Below are 19836 nucleotides of genomic sequence, written 5' to 3' on the forward strand. Positions count from 1 at the left end.
CACTACATGTCTGATCATGTTGAAGCTGCAGAGACACTCATCAGATACGATGACATCACCTGCACCTCCTTCTATTTACTGATACTCCAACAACAACTTCCTTCACTTGTAAAATGATCTTTTAACCTGTTTGCATCATTTATATGAATGATAACAGAATTCAAATATGGTCAAAGAACGTCCCTGTCTTAGCTGTGACTGCTATACGTTTTCCCCCTGAAATGAGTTCATATGAAACAACTGAAAGGGGCGGGACTTCACTTCTCTGTTTCTTCTCAGGTTCCAACTGAATATATTTTTGTTCGACGGCTCAAAATGAAACCGACCACTTCTTTGGTGCAAAAATAGCTAGAGACAGGAGCAGAGATGCATTCAGTGCACCATGTAAACTCCAAAATCGTTTTGAACAGAACATTTGGCTGCTGACAAATGAAACAGGGCATTCAAGTACAGCTCATACATTCACAGATCTATAGTCAAATGCTGTTAAAACCATGTAGAGTTTATCTTATTTTCCTCTGTTTACATGCACAGTGCCAACTCCTTCATCACCAGGCCGCAGCAGGACATTTCTCCAACTGTCAGCACTGATAATTTCATGCAGTGATAAATACTGATCAATATGGAAAAAACATCAGCGTATCACCCAGCCCTATCACTGTCGACACACTGCAGCTGATTCTTTTCTGCTCCGCCAGCCCAGTATTACTGTGAAACAGACACATTCCTCCAAATGATGAACAGGCTGGTGAATTACATGAACATTAAAAATCAGCTCCAGGTGACCTCCCACCAAGATTTCATTCATAGGTTAATGCAGTCACTTCCACATCCTGAGACACAAGCACACACACACACACACACACACACACACACAAAGTGCAGGGATACTGTAGGACAGCTAGATATAAAGCTCACCCTCGCTAAAGACATCTTTACTTCATGAACATCTGCAGCACATGCACAGATCACAATTATTATGTATGTGCATCTGCATGTCTCATAAACTGATATTTGTTCCCTTTCCAATGTTAGGAGAAAAAAAGCTGCCAACATTGTTTGTATAGTCTTATTTTACTGTCTTTTTTTTTTTTTTGGATACATTCAAAGTGAGAGACAGCGACTGTAGCATCTCTGAAGCCACACAATCGAACCAGTCACTTTACTGAAATTATCACCTTGGATATGCTTCACATTTCCTTATTGTGAGGTGAACGAGGCGGCCGTAGCGTCACACCATCTCTCCGCCTCTTTTTAGTGCATAGCTCACGCATCGATGGAGGAGCCTCCTCCAACTCGTCATCTGACTGGAGTCCAGTCTTTGATCTTTAGAGTCATTGGTTATTCAGCTTGACCCGAGGGGGTGGGGTGGGGTCGCATGATAGGTCAGAGTAAAAACAGTCACGTCTGATATCACATACTAGATTAGTCAGCGGCTATAATGTCCACTATGTGGTGTTCAGGAACAGTGTGAATCCCATGACTCCCTGTGTACATCTGGACTTGAATCAAAAAAGCAGAGCGAACGTCGCAGACCGGCCTGCTCACATAACTCACACAGAGGTGGGAGGTAACAAATACTTCATTACTGTACTTCTGTAGAGTTTTCAGGTATCTGTACTGCTTAGTCTTAGTCCTACATTTTAACAAAAACTACTTTATATTTTCTAAACTAGCTCCATACTATAGCTTGAAATAATTTGGGTAGATTTATCCATTATTTTTATTTTTTCTTGTGTCGCTCTTAATGGATGATAAAAAACAACACAACAAACAGACATAAGAAGAGAAAAATATAACAAGAAACAAAATGAAACTGTAACGTGATGAAACAGGACAGAAACACACCTTTAGTTCTTACTGTGTTCATTTGATTTACTTAGCCTTCGATCAAAATTCACTTTATGATTCTAAACAGATATGCTCTATGTTCAATTAGTGCTGCCGCAATTAGTCGATGTAATCAACCGTGAAAATTAGTCAATAGTAATATTTTATTCCATAAGTTGTTTTACTATTGACTGTATTTATTTTTGGCCGCGACACATGGGGAATCCATGCTGCATTGGTGCCTGCAGTACCTCAGACAGAGGGAGAGCATTTGAAGTTTCATTCCTGCGCTCTTGTGGTTCATCCCATCCCAGTCTGCAGATCTGTGCACACCTGTTCATTGCCCCTCCCTCCCCTCTGGTCCACGGATCCCTGCGCACCTGTTCATCCTCCCACCTCCCCCTGCCCCCGCTCTTGCGTGGAAAACATCTCAAATTGTCATTTTTTGTTTGGTAATATTTAAGGTATTTATATTGTTTACATTTATCATGGTACAGGTGACATTTTATGTTTTGGCCCTTGAGTTGTACTCAAAATAAAATGGACATGACAAAATAACAAACACTTGATTTTTTTTTTTTTTTAAATTGTTGTTTAGATTAGTCGACTAAACGAAAAATTAGTCGAACGATCAATCATTACAAAATTAGTCATTAGTGGCAGCACTATGCTCAATCTATGCCCTTATTCAGCAAGACAAAAGAAGATGAACCTTCACAGGAACACAGACTAAATTACATGACAGACACATAAGAGAAAAGCGAGGTAAAAGAAAACAAGACAAAGTGATATGGAAGCAACAGAAAACAAACAAACTTGTAGTCTCTGATTTTGTGACCGAGTGTTTCAATTGTTCATTTTGTTTGTCTTGATTGTAATCTTTTCTGCAATCTGACAAAAGACGACAAGGGCATACTAGGACAAAAATTATGGGAGAGATGAAAACAAAATGGAACCAGTGTAATAGATGTCAAAAAAAAAAAAAAAACACTTGTAATGTCTGATTTCATCCATTAGTGCTGATTTTCTTCAGTGAAACTAAACTAAAAGGCCTAATTTTGACTTTGATTACATGTCAGAGCCTGTAGTTTTTCACTTTTACTACAATAGAGCAGTTAAATCAGTACTTCTACTTATGGTAGAATGATCTTTTACTCAAATACCTGAACTTCTACTGGAGTACAGAAAGCGTGACCTCCAATCAACCTCTGATCTCAGACTGCGTTAGTCTAAGCCTTCGCAGGCCGAGTCTCCAAAAGCTGAGTTTGTAAACCTGAACTTCTTCCATTCATTCTTTTATTAAACTCAGCATAAATCTGTAGTTTGAGCTGTCATATAGATGATACAGAGTTACTGTGTTGTAACTGCCAGCTTTGATCACCGTGTATGGCACAATGGTCTTCACATCAGACCACACCCTCAAGTATTAAGGAAGTCGTTCACTTCCACTGTAAAAACCGACGCAGTGAAAGGCAAACAGCCAAACCTCCATCAGCCCACTATACTGTTGAGCTCTGTCCACAATAAAGTACAGCTGTATTAGTGTGGTTTTAACAGTCCAGTATCCATTTGGCTCATTCTCTAAAATCCAACCGTCACCCATTCTTCTCTTCTAAAAATCCCTCATTTTCTAAATGTTGTTTTTTTTTTACTTTACATAATCTATGAGACCACTATTACATGCCCTCGTTTAAAGCTGTGCAAACTCCTGCTTGTATTTGAATCAGTGCACTGCTTGTACAGCGTCTTTACTGTAGTTACGTGGGAATCTTACAGATGTATGGGTGTACTGTTAAGAGTGATATGGCACGCCAATGCCATGTTTCTTTGATGACTTTCTCTTCTTTATTTAAAATGTTAAAATTTACCTCCACACCTGTCAGTCCCTTTTGTTTTCTGCCTCTTGGCTCAGCTGCTCACCTTCATCTTCTCCATCCATCAGTCCCAGTGCAGCTGCAGGTCATGCGAGTCCAGGAAGTCCGTTGGGATCCCCAGCGGCGTGAGGGGCCCCGCAGGACCGGGAGGCATTGTGAGGTCCAGCCATTCCATGTTGTCCAGCGCCGGGTCGGACAGACCCATTTGGAGTGAGGAGGGGGGTGACGAGGAATCGCAGAAGGACAGGTCAGATGTGTCCATCGGCGAGTACGGCTGCTGGTCCATGAGCTGGGCCTGCAGCTCCTCCATCAGGCCCTGGGTGCGGGGGTCTGATGCTGGGGGTGTTTCCGTCAGCGTTTTCTCCAGGAAGGCCTCCAGCTGATTGTCTGTAGCTAGAGAGGAGAGGCTTGGCAGGTTGGGGTCCATGGTGGGGCTCAGTGTAGGGGGAGGGGCCAACTGGATCTGTGGAGGTGGTCTACAGAGGGCAGTGCTCATGGGCAGAGTGGTGATGTTGGCTGTGACAGGCAACGTCTTATTGATTGACGCTGGAGGGTCCTGCTGGATGAAAGGGGTGATTTCTGCAACGGGAACAAACACAGTTAGTTTAGTTTTATACTAAACACAATATGAGACTCTGTAGTTTCATTTTGTGGTGCCTCACCTCCACTCTCTATGAGGATGTCAAACAAATCATCCATCTGCTGGCTGGTTGCTGTGGGAACCTGTAAAGACAGTCAATCAACTTAAGAGACACGTAGGTGGTTTGCCAAAGTAAAATTATTTCTCAAGGCTGAACAACCACATTCTGGTGTTTGCGTTCTGCTGTTACGGTGGCTGAGAACTGCTGCCAACATGTTGTGTATGATTTGAAATTATCCAACCTGCGAAATGCTGTTTGTGTGCAGGTTTCGGCTCTGTTTGATGGCGTCCTCATAGCGGGGAGGCTCTCTTGTCTTGGCAGGTTGAGTGACCAGCGAGGTGGGCTGAAGGATGAAGGTGGTTTGGGATGGAGAGGGACACTGGGAAAAGGAGGGAAACCAAGAACTGTAAGCAGAATTAAGATCAAACTGGGACTGAGGCTGGGTTGAAATTGGCTGCTGGTCAAACTGTGTGCTGATATTCTCCTTGACACTAATTACCAAGTCTTAAATATCACTGAGCACCAGTGAACACATGTTTTAACCTAGGAACAAAGATATTGTATGTATTGTTCTTAATTCTATCTGGTTAGTGTCTTCCTCAGTAAATGAGTAACAGAGCTTGTTGACAAGGCACAAATATGCTCACAACACTTTTATCCATGCTAATGAATACTGACATTTTATTATGACATTTAATTTATTAATGCTGCCAGTTTAAAGAGTATCATGAAAATATCTGAAAGCTGAAGAAAAGGGCAATTAGCTGAGTTTATGAGATAAGAAATTAGCTAAACTTAAAAAAAAGGAACATTGTGGTTATATGATTGTAGATTACTTAATTTACAGATGATCAACACCATGTCTATGAGTTGAGATTTCAGTAGTAGGAGCCTCTCATGTCTTTAATGTCAAAAAGATTGGATAATGCCAGGAGTGATCAGGAATTCAGGATCATTAGGCTTGTGACAGAATGGTTCAGGGAGAATGAAACATCATTTTCACACATGGATGTGTTCTAGTTTTTAACAGTTGTAGTTCAGTTTGCTGTGCATCTCCCCCCTATCTTTTTCTCCTCATTTAACCCTCTCTCTTTAACCCTAACTAGTCAAGGCAGAGGAGCATCCTTCACAGGTCGGGGTCTGCTTGAGGTTTTTGCCTGTTTAAAGGAAGTTTTTCCTTCCACTGTCATCAAGTGATTGCTCCTGGAGGATTCTGTTGGGTGTCTGTAAATTGGCTTAAGAGTCCAGTCTTGCAAAACTCTACATGTAAAGTGTCATGAGATACCTTTAGTTATAATGTGACACTTTATAAATACAATTTGACTGATTAATTGAATGATAGCACCTGACTTACTTCACAAGAGATTATTAGTAAACACTTCTACAAAAAGTATATATAGTAAACCGTTTCAAAAATTACCATATCATTTGGCCTTCTTTCTCAGAGTACCCCCTGAAAAACTACAGGGAGTATGAATTGACTCACCATGACACCATTTCCTAACAAATCAAATAATTCCACTTAACTGATGCTTTTTTTCTTTTTCTTCCTCTTTGGTGTTTCCCCTTTTTCTCAGTCATTTCATTTTCTTGTTCTTGTTGTGACTAATTAAGACAGGGTCTGCCTTGGTTGGTTAATAAATTCATCAAAAACTATTGTTATTTGTAGTTCACAGTGATAATGAGCCTTTACGTCACTTGCCAGCGACAAATTCTGGTTCTTATCAAAATCTGATTCTTCCACAGGTCAGATCAGGAAAATGAGAACTGAGAACAATGGAAGTTATCGTTTTGTATCAACAGCGAGAAATTGTTGCAATGCATGCCAAATTATGCGATGTGACTACTGACGGAACATACTGTGCTGGTCTATAAGAAAATGAATTAAAATCCAGTGACAAAGAATCAGCTGAGCCTTAATAAGTCCCCTGTCCCTTCCAGTAGCAGCTCTGCTTGGTTACCTTATTGAGGGGTCCATTGGAGACATGGTGGTTGGGTGATGCCCGTGGAGAAACCCTGCTCTCCTGAGAGCTTCTCAGGAAACACTGTGGATTTAGGTCAGCTCTAGTCTGGTTCTCCAAACCAGTAGTATTATTGCACACTGTCAGAGTCTGTTAAGGCACAGTCAGAGAAGTGACATTAGTCAAAGACAGTTCATCACAGACTTGACATCATCCTAACAAGTGAGAAGAAACCAGTAGACAGATTATAAAAAGAAATAAAATCCCCTTCAAAACCACAGTAACAAGTCAAACATTGTAACCACTGAAAAGAACTAATGATTATAAAAAAAAGAGGAACAGAGACTTTCTTTAATTAAGCTACAAAATTAGAATCACATTTTCCTCTGGAGGTTTATCCCCTTGATAAAACGTGTCACAGGCTTAATCTGGTAAAAGAATCATTAGTATCACTATTCTGGGATTTAAAAGAAAAGGGAAAAAAAAAAGAAAAATAATTTCTCAGAGAAATGCAACTGGTCTGACCTGTAGCAGTGGGTTGACTAGCTGCTGGCTGGGTGCAGTTTCCATTTTCGTGTTCTGTATCTGAGGAACGGGGGCCTGAACCAGACCCGGGGCAGGATTTGAGACAGTGGCCTGTAGAACAGGCTGATATGGGGAAAATGCGACATTAAGACCATAACAATGAGACTAGGATATTATTAGAATTTAACACCACTATGGTTCAAGTAATATTTTTTGATGCTAGCATTAATGCTGTTGAATACTGATCAGTGACTGATAAACAATTATTGGAGCCAATGAACATTTGCAGCAAAAAGTAAAATGGTGAATTAAAAATGTAAAAAAGAAAGAAAACTGTTCAACATTATCTGCAAAAAGACACAAATCTCCCAACAGCAATTCTTATAGTATAATGATGTTAATTAAATCTGAACCTGAAATAAAAAACAAAAAAAAAAAAAAAAAACAACCAACCAAAAAAAATACTTCTTAAAATCTGCTGGGAGTCTGCATGGTGCATTAAGTTTTCAAATGACATTCCAATATTCTTGCTGAACATGATATGAGAGCCAACACTGTGTTTTATGCTATAAATAAGCTTGGTTATTTACATATAATGTGGGAAAGTGACATCCAATCACCCAAGATGTATTTGGAGACAAATTCTACTGCCAAGCTTGGGATCAGATCATGAAAAAAGTATGTTGATACCAGGTGTAAACATGATCAGACTGTCTGTGTGGGTTCTCATTTGCCCAGGTCATTGGTCTTCTTGGTAGTTCTTCTCGGTTCAACTGGACTGGTTTAGCTCTTTCAAAAATGTTTTCAAAAGAGCTAACCCAGTCCAGTTGATCCGAGAACTCCCAAGATGACCAGACTGGTGAATGCAGACAAATAGTGCATCAACGCAAAAATAGCACATTTTTAGTAAAATTTTTTAGTGGATAAAAAATTTACCAATAATGATAATGATGAATATCAGCTCTGATTAGTCGCAAGAAAATGCCTAAACATATGCCATTACCCAACGCCGCTGAACTCCCCTCGTACCTGCAGGCTGACGGTGGTACTCGGCAGCTGGATTGTAGTAGTGTTGTTGGGTAGTGATACTGGGAGGAGGATCTGAGTCCCAGCCTGGCCTGTGGTGGTCAGCAGAGTCTGGGGCTGACCCAGTACCTGGGACACTCCACCTGTGTGGCTGATGAAGAACTGCTGCAGGCTAGGAGTGGTGGGCTGGGGCTGGGGCTGGGCCTGGACTTTGGGACTTCTCTGAGACTGGGGGAGGAACTGTGGGCTGGCGGTCACCTGGGGCTGGGCTGAGGGCTGGATCTGGGTGATGAGCTGGGTTTGGGTTGGGAGCTGGAGGGGCTTGCCAGAAGAAACGGTCACATCCTCCAGTTTCACCACAGTGGGCAGGGGGGTTGTAATAGTCGAGGGGCCCAGGATTGAGTTTGGGATCGTAGCTGTGGATGAACAGTTTGACAGGATGGGACCCTCTCTTTTCACTACATTTGCGTTCAGGACTGTTGGGACAGAGTTTATGGCGGGTACTGAGGTGAGCTGTGGTGGGACAGAGGCGGAGTCAGTGCTGCCACTACCCAGGCCTCTCTTCTCCACCTCTAGCTGCATCTTCAGCTCCTCCACTAACTTCTGCTCCTGCTCCAGCTTCCGCATCAGCTCCTCTATCTGCCGCTCCTTCTCATGCAGCCTCCTGTCCTTCTCCTCTGGGATGTGAAAGGTTGGGATGGGTGAGGACAGCGGGCCCATTTGTGCTTCAGACATGATGGAGGAAGATTCGTTGGGAATGGGTGAAACCGGAGGTGTGGAGCTCATGTTCTCCGGAGCCCCCTGTTGGGCTGGAAGGACTATGGCTGGGGTGGTAGTGGTTGTGCTGACCTCCATGGGGACTGTGGTCAGTGTGGTAAGGGCGGCAGAGGAAGGGGTTGTAGAGGGAGCAGAGGTGGTGGGGGTGTCCTGGAAGGGCTTGAGTCTCTCTATCAGATCAGTTTTTGTGCCTGAAACGGGGAGGCCACGCAGCTTTAGCTCCAGTTTGAGTTCAGCCACCTGGACAGACAAAAACACATCCTCATTAGAACAGTGTGAGAGGAAGAAAACAGTTCATTAGAGAGATTACATAGGTAGATTCTAATAAAAGACTAAGCTGTCAAATATTTTATGGCCCTCATTTTACATTTGGGTTGTTCGATAGGGGCTCGCACAGAATTTAGAATGCATCCTAAAATCAAAGACATACATTAAACATTGTCAAGTTAAATATTGTGGGAGGGATGTTTGTGTTTTTGGCCAGAGTACATCCCAATGATAAAATGTAACTAATAGGAATAAACTTGACAAGGAGTTGAGCTTTGGGATTTTGTAAGATCCCATTAATTTAATAGTTTTCACACAAATTTTTCAAGGAAATCCAGGGCATGAACTCAGAGAAATTTAAATTTCTAGGTGAGTTGAAGAAATAAGTGTAGGAAGACTTCAGTTGGTTGTGTATTGCCTTGATACAGTTCAGTTCTTTAAGTTGAGCAGAAAATTGTGAAATACCTTCATTTCCTCCAGGTTGGCTGGCAGCACGCCTGGCTTGCGGTTTGACAGCGAGTTGTGCGGCCGAGTTGGAGCTGGAGGCAGGGGCGGCGGTGGAGAGGCAGTGGGCAAAGAGACAACGATAGAGGCTGGCAGGCTGCTGGCGCTGCTGCTCTGACCTTCTGCCACAGGTCTAAGGAATGACAAAGACAAACAAAGGTGAGGTCATACATATTTGAGGGAGGAACTGGTGACATTGTTTTGATTTTCACCAAGATCCAGAAAAAAAGAGGAAAGGGGGGTGACTTTGTAGAACCATGTAAAAAGACAAAGAGAGGAGACACAGGAAAAGACTGAAAAAAATAGAGGAAATCTGTTCACTGTTTGTGCGGACCATCCATCCTGTGCCCTGCGCCTCACTAACAAAGCCACTCAACAGAACAACAATACAAAAGCACAGTTCAAAGCTTTGCAGGCGCTCAAAGTACATTTGTGAAAACAGCAGCTGGTGAAACAACATCCTGTTAAGTTAATATGATTACACACTCGATTGTTAATGGAAACTAGCTAATAGCCCTCTGGTCCATTAAAACAACAATATTTGGCTCACTTTTATGTGTTATCAGAATTAAAAAGGCTGTTTTAGTTAGTTTTAGATACAGTGGAATACTGTAGAGGTTAATGAATGTAAAACAACTCCATGTACACATCTGTTATACAAGATATTCACAGGAGATTGTTTATCTGAATTCATTTAAATACCATTTACAATATAGTGAACCTTGTATAACTGAGCAAAGTACAACCAAGTTGATTGTTGTTTCCTGACAAGCTGCCTGTGTGACTTGTATATTATGCGGTCTGAAGAAATGAAGACAAACTTGTTAGAATTTAATGGAGTTCATTGTGTTTGCGATGACCTGGTGAACAGTACAAAGGAATGTGTGTTAAGAAAGGGAACTACGGATTCCACAATGTGCTGTAACATTTTGATGGAGAAGATATGAAAGTTTGGTCAAAGAGCTGTTATTTCAGCACAGCAATGACCCAAAACATCGCTCCAAGCAGATCACAGCCTCTCTGAAGGAAAGTCCTAGCACGTAACCTCATGTGAATCCAAACCGGAACTTGTGTTGCATTGTGAAACACAATGTGGGGGAATCTTGCATTTCTGTACAACTCCTGTGAACTCAGTCCCAAATATGATCAAGGCTAATATGAAAACAATAGCACTTGTATAAAATATTGAGTGATATTGTGTGAGCCAACAGTGTACTAACATTTATTACCACTTTTTCAGTCTCGGATACAAACTGATCCAACATCTGACACTGCTGTCATTGGTTTTATTGAGGGAATAAGAGTTCTAAGGTTGAATACACATACTTGAGTGGTGCTGGTAATATGGTCTGATAGTTGTAGTGTTGCTGCTGCTGGCTGAGGATCTGGAGCTGCAGAAACAGTTGCTGTTGCTGAAGCAGTCGAGCATAAGAAGAGTCCATTGGTGCTTCACTGGCCTCCTGCTTCTGGTCTGGAGGAACATACTGGTGGTACTTGAGCTTTTTCACACGGGACTTTGGCTCTTTGCCCTTCTTACTGCGACTCTTCTCTGAGAGAGGTTTCTGCTGGCTTTGCTGTAGTGGTAATTGATCATTATCAATATACAATTTGTTTGCATTCACACACAAAGATAGAGGCTTATTAATAACTTAGGAAAAAAAAAGTTTCACTTACTTTCACCAGTGTCGGGCCTGGTTTTGAGGGGACAGCTGTAGTGAGTGGCTGTGCAAGGGTAACAGCTGGGCGAGTGGCATGCTGCTCATTGGTGGAGATGACTTTCATAAAGTCGGTAGTTGCTTGTGTGGCCACTGGGATGGCCTGAAGGAACACAAAAAAGACTGTTGTAAAGACAACTGCAAGGACAGCTGCAGTTTGTTTTTTAAAACACAGTTAACATTAAAATCTAAACTAAAAAAAAAGGAGAAAAAGAAAAAAAGAAGCAAACAGGCAGGCACACTCAGTCAGCAGTATCTTATGTCCTGTATCTGACCTGCAGCATGGTGCTGGGTAGAGTTGGAGGTACGGCAGCTGGAGATGGGGTCTCAGGTGCTTTGTTCTCTCCAGGTGAAGGGACAGAACTCTGGGACTCCTGGCTGGCTGGCTGCTCAGGCGACAGGGCATCACTGCTGTCTTCATCCAAAACTTTGGGATAGTTCACCTGCCCTACTGTCAGAAACCACAAATACGGCATGAAATATCGCAGCATCTACTTCTACAACAGCATGGATTTTAATTCAAACTTTTCCACACTCCTTTGCATTATAAGTTCAACAAGGAGTTTATCTGTACTTTTACTTGGCTTATTTATTTATTTTAGTGTCAATTTTTAGCAGAAACGTCTGTGTTTTATAATCCTGTATCCTATAAACCATTTTCAAAACAGGTCAGTTATTTCAGTTTTAATACATTAAAGTGGATATACTGATTTTTTTCTTTTTACATCATTATGCACCTTTCCAACCTCAGGACTGATTTCAACTTACACCAATGCAATAATAACAGGATCTCTTTGATTATCCATTGAATTTAGTAATGAAATGTTCTCACCAATGATGGCCTGCTTGAGGTTGGAGTCCACTGGTAAGATGTTTTTCTCCACCAGCTCCATTGGACCTGGCCGCTGGGCGATCTTTTCATTTAGATTATCAGCTAGCCGAGCCCTTTTCAGCTTCATCTGGGTGGCCTGCAAAGAGGGCTCGGCTCCAGTCTCTGGGGGACAGGAACAACAGCATGTTAAACATAAAGTTATGTATCACATATAATTAAAGCATCCTCTAGTGGCAATGTTGTTTGCAATGTTGGAGTCTGAGGCCAGTTTTAACCTTATGTTGTTTCAAATATGTAAATATTTCCAGAGAAATATGGACTCCTTCAGTTTTAAAAGGTCAACTGGTAACCCTGTCAATATGTTTTGGACCACTAGGAGAACAAAGCATAAGAACATTCCTAAAACATAGAATACGGTGTAAAGGCCTTAGGCTACCTTTAGCTTTGTTGTTGTTGCAGGGTTGAAATCAACAAATATATTTATTTCTTATTCTCTTTTCTTCAAATGTAATAGGAATATACAGAAATTATGTGCCTAGCCATAAAAGACATAAAAAAAAAGAATTAAATTGGTTCTAAAAGTTAAAGTCACTATTTAGTGTGAACTGTGCCCAAGATAAAAAGCAGAACAAACCATTAGAAACATCTGACCTGTGTTGAATGAAACCTGGTGTAAACATCAGAAAATGCAATAAGTCTCACACTGAACAAAAGGACTAAAGACATGTTAAATGCATAGGGAGGTCACACTAAATATGACCACTTTGGTTTATAGAGGCTGTTTTTTCCCTGAAACTTTGCTTTTTCCTGATGTATGTACTTCACATATTCTAGATTATATCTTAATACAGAGACTGACAAATGCATATGTGTGGTCTTTGGAATTGCACTGTACTCTATGAGGGCAGTTTTTGTATTTAAATACATCAAAAGTCCAAAAGAAACATTAGATAAAAGTGTATGCAGTGTGAACAATCAACACCTTGCAGAATGTGCATCCTGACCAGCTCTGCTCTTTCTGGTCGACTGCGAATTTTGTGCTTCAGAAAGTTTTCGGTCTAAAAAGAAACACAAACAGATTAGTCGGTCAACGATAACACTGTTTAGATTTGTTTCAAGCTCTGACACACCATTGTGACATTTTTTTGTTTTCAGAGTAAACATGTTTTTGTTCTGTTCTGCTGTGTCTTGTAAATTTAGTCATGTAATATTTCCAAACTGTGCGTCTTACCCTGGCTCTCTCCAAGCTGCGAATCTGTCCATGGAAAGCTGCTGGGCTCTTCAGAGCTGCAATGGATACTCATCATCAGTTTCATCAACACAGTTTTATTTACAAATGAAGGGATTCAGATAAAAGATAAAGCCAACATGTTTATTATTGTAATAATCAGTGCTGAGAGGTTGTCATGTACCCGCCCACAGCGTGTTAGCTTTACAGTGAATGATGGGATGAGTGGTGGTACTCACGAGGCATGATGCCCTGGTCCACCAGCTGCTCCCGGGTTCGCCTTTGCTGAAGCCTCAACTGCAGGACTGAAAGCAAGAGAGAACAATACAGCGGTATTTCAGTGCTCATTTTTATTTAAATTTATTTAAAGCAAAAAAAGAGGAAATGAGTAAGAAGTGGTATACAAAAATAACAAGGGAAAATTTTCAAAAGGGAAAAAAGACATAGAGCAATAACCACAGTGTAGCCTGTCCCTCCACTGAAGTATAACTCACATCCTGCTGTCTTGTCATTAGACTGACAACATACAATAACGTCATTCTATAAGAGGACTGCTCTGCCTTTCAACACTGCACGATTACTCTGCAGCTGATCCTCCACACAGCTCAGACATTTCAGGGGTAAATTGGGTCTTTTGGTTTTCCTACCCACCGACCGCTCTGTTTTTTGGAAGCACAGTGGTCACACACAGCATGGTGAAACTACGGGCAATTCGAACTCTGGGAGTAATAGCCAGTCGCATTAGAGACAATTATCAGCACTCCAAAACAGTTTGGCAGTACAATTAGCTTACGTGACCTGCATGACAACAAACAACAACAGAGTAGAGGCACGCTTACCTGTTCTCAACCTACAGCTGCAGTCATTCAGCGTCTCTACCTCCATACAGGCCATTCTGTTAGTTTAAGAGTTTCTGCTCAAGGCAGTTGATCTCCAAAGTTCTGAATTACATAGCTCATGCTCATATCAGATTACCTCTGGTGCCACATACTCAACCAAATGACAGAAGCTTCAGCAGACCCTTCCTCTACTTCTGTCTCTCCCTGACATTTACTTTTTTTCCCCCATTATTACAGAGCCACAATCACCTCCTCCTCCCCTTACCTCTTACTTCCTTCTCCTCCTCTCTCTCTCTCTCTTTCTCTCTCTCTCTCTCTCTCACTCAGTCTAGTTTGGTTATTTTTCTGGCTGTGGGCAATGCAATCACAGCGAGATGTTACTAGAGGACCAGACTTACTTCCCTGTAACTACTGAAATAAAGTGTCTGACTCAGCAGCGATGAATACGAATTTCATGAGAAAAGAAAAATGTGTCAAATAAACAACTGCTTGATAGGTTCAACAGCATTTTCAAAATTGAGTAAATGCAGTGGGAGGGAGACAAAGACAGGGATCTGTCTCATTAGGCAAAAGCAGGAGTAAAGTCATACGTTGAAATATTCTGCCATGAGTACAGGCACGTCCATTTACAGGAAATGATGGGTCTAAACTTGCAGTGAAACACGAAGCCTCTTGTTCCATCAGGAAAGAGCTGGAACTGTTGATCCTGTATAATTAACTTATATTGAACACTACAGATGAGTGGGTATATATAGACTAAATGTAACTCATTCTCTAAGTGCAAGACCACTGATGGGATCTGCAATGGTGTCATAAGCATTTTACTAGCTTTAATCTTCCTAGAGTTGTGGTGAAACATTAACACAAATGTTAAATAGAAAATATCCTCTGGCTCCTTGTAACAGTTAATAATGATAGAGTTTCTGCAGGTTCTGATGGCTTTGATTTAACACCATTTTAAGAATATTAAGAATGCAGTTTAACATGTAGTTGTGCAGAGTGCATTGTGCCTCTGGATGTGAATAAAGAATTCGATGGGAGCTATTGCCACAGTACCATGGGACTAACTTTCTCATTTGTCTATTACCACAGAGCCAGTCACCTCTCATTATATCATGTGTAGACTGGTAACCTGTCACCCTGCTGCCACAGTACTATGACAATAAGCATTGCACATGCCATGTGCCTATTCGGTACCAGGAAAAGGCTAGGGTACCAGTTACTGGCTTCGTCCAGACGACAGCGCTCATGGTATTTTTCTTTTGCAGATTCTAAAAGTTTCGCGTCATTTCAAGAAATATCTGCGTCCAGGTGGAAAAGGGAAAACTGGGTTAAAACATTCTAATATGTATGCCACACCTATATGTGGTGCTGTACACAAACACGGACAGAGCCACAGGATACATTAAAATCACAGAAGAATACAGTGAGTATGCGCATGAGGCTACATCCAGGGTTTTCTTCTTCTGGTCCCATGGTAATATGGCATCATCCTTCCAAAAAGTGGTGTTTTGCCTATCCATACGGCAACATGAGGGTGGCGTTGTGAGATTTTTATGCTCCAGGACCCATTCTCCAAAAATACTGTTTCAGGGCACTGACAATGCTGGCGTCATGTGGACGAAAGACCGAAACAATATTAAACTTTTGCGGATTCACATAATTTCATTGCCGTGTGTACAGAGCGTATACACCACATATATCACCAGAGTACTATGGCAACAAGAGCCTAATGAGTTCATGTAACAGTATCCATGATTGGCTCTGTGGCAACAAAATGTCTTTACTGCTTATTGTCACAGTACAAATGCTAACATTTGATTGGCTCTGTGGCAATAGACATACTGATATTTCTTGCCACAGTACTGTGGCAGTAGACATTCCCTAAAGAAATATACTGGGGAACAGTAGGTGTGTGCTGGTGACTTTATGTTTTTATGACTACATCTCTATCATTTTTATACCCATAGTTCCTAAAATGAGTGTTTTCTTGCAGGACATAATGGGCTTTAATAGTGTTTCCCACAGAGTGTAACTATATCTGTGGTTGGGGGTCTCCATTATTTTTCCATTTAATTGGGCTATTTCGTATAGAGTACTGTTGTTAGCCTTAACCTCTTGTGGACAAGAGTTTCACAACATTATACAAAAAAAAAGAAAAGAAAAACTGTCCACCACAAAGGATTTTTATTCCATAAAAATTTTAAAAATTGCATCTGAAAAAACTGTTGCATCATGTTTCCAATATAGGCACTTATTTAATAAAAAACAAAAAATGCTTGTACTTTGCTGACATTTCCTGGGTCTTAGGAAGTTAATGTGAGTCCTTTTTTTTTTTTTTTCTGTCAGTCTTTTAAGTGTTCACAGGTAGTTAGATCTAAACTTCAACAGGTCTTGCCATGAATTCACCATCAAGATGAGTTCAAATTATATTCAGATGCTGCAGATGTCAGTGCAGTAGGGAGTTTTTCCAAAAATGCTTTGATGAAGCAGAGAAAAACACTCCACCAGAAATCTTTAATGCTGTTAAGAGAGGGAAAAATATAGTGTCTGTGTGGGTGTGTGAGAGAAGCTCTGGTTTCCACATCAGTGAGTTTGATATTTTTTCAAAAATTTTTGTTATTTACATTTATATTGCATTGTAAAGCGAAAGAGATCATCAACTGACATGCCCTGTGCTACCACAGATAAGGTGATGCTCTCATCAGTGTTTGAAACAGAGAGATCCAAACTGTCCTGCCACCTTAGTTAAGGGTAAATTTCCTCTTGCCATAATGTTTTCAGCGGTTATGGGCTGTCATAGCCACTTACTTAAATCAGTGATAACAGTGATCTTTCAAACCAGATCTTGAAAGTCTGTTTAACATTACTCTATTCGACCCCTATGAAAAAATCTGTGTATGTGCCCAACTAAACTTAATCCAATTAACAGAATCCTATCCAGGTGTATTTAGCATATTTCAATCCCAAAAATTCATATTGAACTTCAGACTTTTTAAGATTTTTACCAGGGTATCTGCCATTTTCAGAAAGCTTAAATAATGTCTTTTTAAGACATTTTTCAAGGCCTCTTTTGTCAAAATTAAGACCGTACATTAACAAAAATACCGTGCAACAGGCCTCATAGTAATTGTGTTGAACCAGTCTTAACCATGTTACAATTCACCTAACGTTATATTCCCATTTCTCCATGACTGTTTCTGCTACTGACATTCACTAAAGCTCATACTTGAACCCCTCCACCCGTGAATGACTGATGGTGACTGCACTCATTCCCATCTCCATCATGTTAAAATAATCAATACTAATCACACATTTGACAAAGATTTCCACCATCATTTATTGTGTCTGTGGAATTTTTAATACCTTTGAGAGCAAGATTTGAGGATTAATTATGAATTTTAAGGATAATTAAGGCCTTATAATCAAATTTAAGGATCCATGGACACCCTGCTTTAAAGAAGATGCAGCAATCAAGGAAGGACAAAAGCGTGGAAAAGGGACAGCTACATGCTGTAAATAGTTGGAGACAGGTAAATATGGTAGCCACATGTTCGTTAAAGGTGATTCATATGGATTTCCAGACAGCTTCCTTGTGCTCAAATGCTCCAGGAAACACTGCCAAGTTCCAGTCTGACGAACACATACTGACCTGTGACCTCCACCAGCTGCAGAGAGGGGTCAGTGTGTCACCAAGCTGATAGAGCACACAATTAGAATACTGTGCAGGACAAACAGTGACATTCAGAGGGGGATTTAAAACTGTGTTCCTACTCACTTTTAAAAGTCTACCTTCACAAGAATCCCTAATAAATGCATGACAGTTATCAACCTGGACCAAAATCTGCAAAACAGCAAACTTTTTTGTCTGTTCTGTTTTCATGATTTGGTGCTAAATGTAAAATACAGTTTATTGTCTGAACTAAAATTTGAATATCCCTTTATTTAAAAAGATCACAAAATGATCTCCAGATAAATGTCAGGAACGATGCCACAGCTGACGCAAACAGAGAGCCACATGGCTGTTCGTCTGCTTCAGTCTGGTCACTGTGGAGCACAAGAGCTGGATCCAGAGGGATGAGGTTATCTCCAGCATCAGTTCAGTGCAGTGGTGGCTGCTTGTCTTTCAGACAGGGGAAGCTCATTGTCGGCTTACATCAAAAAAAATTGTCAAGTTATTTAAACATACATTCAGCCCTCTGTTCCTTTTTAAGAAAATGGTCAGTGACGTTATCGTACCAAGTAGGCCTCTTTTCCAGGGACTTGACCAGTGTCCTCTTAATGGCCAGCAGAGCTAGGCTGCTTAGACTGCCTTGGCCCATTGTGTTGCGAGTGTAAGACTTCAGCCTTTTTAAACAAGAGATGCTCCTTTCACTCTGACCGAACCAACAGTTTGATTGATTTAACTGTCTACAAAACGATATTAACTCGAACAAGAAATGATTAAATTATGTAACTGAAACAAGACAATGCTGAAATTATGTTGAATTGAAACAAGGAAGTACAATGAGTGTGTTTTATTTATAGTGCAAGAAATGAACGAGTAATTTCGTAGTGGTTTCTCTCTCGATTTCACAGCAGAATGCGCGACAGTATTAACCTGAACTCTTTCAAGTGAAGGAGCAGATCTCAAAATAGCTGTCAATCAAACGGGATTCAGCCTTTCGACTGATCCTCCAATCAGCATGTGGGATTCTGGCGTCCAGCCCAGCCGAGCTCCGCCCACAGCTCCATTCACCCCCAGAGACGCCCTCACTGCCCCGAGTCCACCCTGCTGACAGATTCTGAGCTGTAGCCCCCTGGTCCACATTGGTCAGAGACCCTCAGAGCTGTCATGATGGCAGACAGATTAACACCTACACGTTAAAACCAATATGAGAGAAGGGACTGTGTGGCTGGCGGAGTGCTGGGGATGGCTTGTGGGGTGGAAAGTATGAGGTGTGTGTTTTCACTGGAGGGGAAATGACAAAAGCCGAGATGATGAGTGGGTGCTACTACTGTTGACATTCCACAGAAATCTTCCACTGACGTTTTCTTTTACTGCGATCTCCTGCAGACAGCCTGTAGCGCTGCACACACTGCAGCCCAAAATCCCAAAAGCATGTTCAGCCCAGACCAGGGAATGCTCTGGATAAACACCAAGTTGAGCGTATTTGACAAATCAAGCTTTTTCTAAGCATTGTGATCAGTATTGCAGTGTCTGTGCTGACTGACGTATTGATCTCCCTACAGCATCAAAACCATGATTAGGAACTGGAAAGCACAGTAGTGAATCTAACCCACTCCTAAAGCCCCTGGTAATTATGTACCCATCCATCAGTGTCTGAGTCAGTCCCATGTGGCTGCCAAAACAACTCCGAAATCGTGAGGGTGATGAGAAGCCAACCTGCATAAATGGCATAATGCTATGAGGATAATTTCCTTGTGTAGTGCATGCAAAGACACCCTGAGAGCCCAGTTTGAAGTGATTAGTTAATTCAAAGAGTAAAAACCTTGTGTCACTGTAACAATGACAGATATTAATTTTCTCATAAAGGATTTATAGAGGCAGACTGAATCTCCTTTTGATTGATCAACTGTTGGAACGAGAAGGTTTTAAAAGACCTCAATGGCCAACAGAAGCAGCACAATCTGACCAACTGCTAAATAAACTCATTTGCAAAGCTCAAACTAGGGTGAGAATGACTCATGCTGTGTGAGAATAAAATTTAAATCCTTTAATTCTTTAACAATCAGCCAATTATTTTGCAAACACACGCACCTACAAAAATCTGTCCACATGAAAAATAGAAACATAAATTGAGTGCTGTTTGAGTG

General features: G+C 41.1%; 1 protein-coding gene across 4 annotated transcripts in view; it reads right to left on the reverse strand.

The window, feature by feature from the left end:
* Positions 1–992: 992 nt before the first annotated feature.
* The window catches only part of mrtfba (myocardin related transcription factor Ba), a 33455-nt gene continuing 14611 nt past the window's right edge, over positions 993–19836 (reverse strand). For 3 of the 4 annotated variants that reach the window (XM_030121617.1, XM_030121615.1, XM_030121616.1), the window contains 14 exons: positions 13420–13485; positions 13184–13239; positions 12935–13010; positions 11953–12114; positions 11396–11571; positions 11080–11223; positions 10732–10979; positions 9367–9538; positions 7861–8874; positions 6832–6954; positions 6307–6456; positions 4587–4724; positions 4367–4427; positions 993–4283 (listed from right to left, as the gene is read on the reverse strand). In XM_030121617.1, the coding sequence (XP_029977477.1) occupies positions 3769–4283; positions 4367–4427; positions 4587–4724; positions 6307–6456; positions 6832–6954; positions 7861–8874; positions 9367–9538; positions 10732–10979; positions 11080–11223; positions 11396–11571; positions 11953–12114; positions 12935–13010; positions 13184–13239; positions 13420–13485 (3101 nt within the window). In that variant the 3' untranslated portion in view covers positions 993–3768. The remainder of the gene's footprint in view (positions 4284–4366; positions 4428–4586; positions 4725–6306; positions 6457–6831; positions 6955–7860; positions 8875–9366; positions 9539–10731; positions 10980–11079; positions 11224–11395; positions 11572–11952; positions 12115–12934; positions 13011–13183; positions 13240–13419; positions 13486–19836) is intronic. The other variant, XM_030121618.1, reaches the window with a different exon arrangement.

The sequence above is a fragment of the Sphaeramia orbicularis genome, chromosome 19 (genome assembly GCF_902148855.1).
Source record: "Sphaeramia orbicularis chromosome 19, fSphaOr1.1, whole genome shotgun sequence".
In the NCBI taxonomy this organism is placed as follows: Eukaryota; Metazoa; Chordata; class Actinopteri; order Kurtiformes; family Apogonidae; genus Sphaeramia; species Sphaeramia orbicularis.